Here is a 1,381-nt window from a genome sequence, read left to right on the forward strand (position 1 = left end):
ATTTCTGAAGATCATGTGACACTGAAGACTGGAGTAATGATGCTGAAAATACAGCTGTGCATCACAGAAATAAATGACAGTTTAATATATATTCACATAGAAAACAGCTGTTTGAAATTGTAATAATATTTCACAATTTTACTGTATTTTTTTTAGATCAAATAAATGCAGCTTTGGTGAGTTACAAGAGACTTCTTTCAAAAACATCTGAAATGGAATTATTCCAAACTTTTGACAGGTAGAGAGTATATATGTATGTGGATCACCGATGAGGTACATGCCGATCCAGTCGCCGGTGTCCACCTCCTCTCTGATGTCCCAGCAGATGACGAGCTGGTCTGATTGTCCGATGCAGTAGAGCGAGGTGCTGGCGCTCAGGGTGGAGCGGCTCTGTAAGGACACCAGGTCCGTGTCGCTGGTGGATCGAGCCGAGCTGAAGCGTGTCTCGCTCTTACACCGCCGGCGAGACGGAGAGGCCATGGCTGCCAGGCCCAGAAACCTGCTCTGGTACAGGTTCTGCAGAGAAAGTCATGCCACCTTCACACTTGTGTTATTTTGAACTTGGTGGCTTCATTGTTTATCACAGTTTATCATGGGAGCAGTTGTATGGAAGCATATAGGTAGCGAAATTCAATTTAAAATGCAATATGCAAAATGGCAATGCAATATTCAAAATGGCAACGCAATATTCAAAATGGCATTGTATTTCTGTATTTAAATGTACATTTTCCATTACCCATACGTGCAAAGTTTGAATCCACTTCATCTGCCAGTGAATTCAACGATCTTATCAGATCTCCAGCCGCCATGTTTCAAACGATCCAAATTGCATTTTAAATTGAATTTCGCTACCTATATGCTTCCATACAGTTGAACTGATCATGTTAAATACTTATCTTAAAGTGACATTACAATTCATTATTGCAGAAAAAACACATGGAAAACTGACCAAAGAAAGTTTTTTCTAAAACTCTTACATTTTCTACACTGAAAAAAAAAAAAAAAAAAAAAAAGGTCAGTTGCTTCTTTACATTTTTAAGGTTGTACAAGTCGTTTCAAATTAAATTAGATTAAACCGACTTAAAAAGTTGAATTCCATAGGACTTAAAAGAAATTGCTCAACTTATTTGGATGAGTTAAAATAATGTAAAAACATACATGTTTTTAACAGTGTGTAACTTTAACTCCAAATTTTTATAGCTTAATTTTTATAGTAAAACAAAGTACACACACACACACACACACAAACACACACACACACATATATATATATATTAGTGCTGTTAAACGATTAATCGCATCCAAAATACAAGTTTTTGTTTACATATTATTTGTATGTGAACTGTGTATATTTATTATGTATATATAAATACACACACAT

At 35.7% G+C, this 1,381-nt stretch overlaps 1 protein-coding gene across 1 annotated transcript in view; it reads right to left on the minus strand.

Annotated features, from left to right (window-relative positions):
• The window catches only part of LOC107653791 (E3 ubiquitin-protein ligase HECW1-like), a 63,502-nt gene that overhangs the window by 51,120 nt on the left and 11,001 nt on the right, over positions 1-1,381 (minus strand). Inside the window, exon 2 of the mRNA XM_016440613.1 lies at positions 267-516. Coding sequence (XP_016296099.1) covers positions 267-516 — 250 coding nt within the window. The remainder of the gene's footprint in view (positions 1-266; positions 517-1,381) is intronic.

The sequence above is a fragment of the Sinocyclocheilus anshuiensis genome, unplaced genomic scaffold, assembly GCF_001515605.1.
Source record: "Sinocyclocheilus anshuiensis isolate Anshui unplaced genomic scaffold, SAMN03320099.WGS_v1.1 scaffold79, whole genome shotgun sequence".
In the NCBI taxonomy this organism is placed as follows: domain Eukaryota; kingdom Metazoa; phylum Chordata; class Actinopteri; order Cypriniformes; family Cyprinidae; genus Sinocyclocheilus; species Sinocyclocheilus anshuiensis.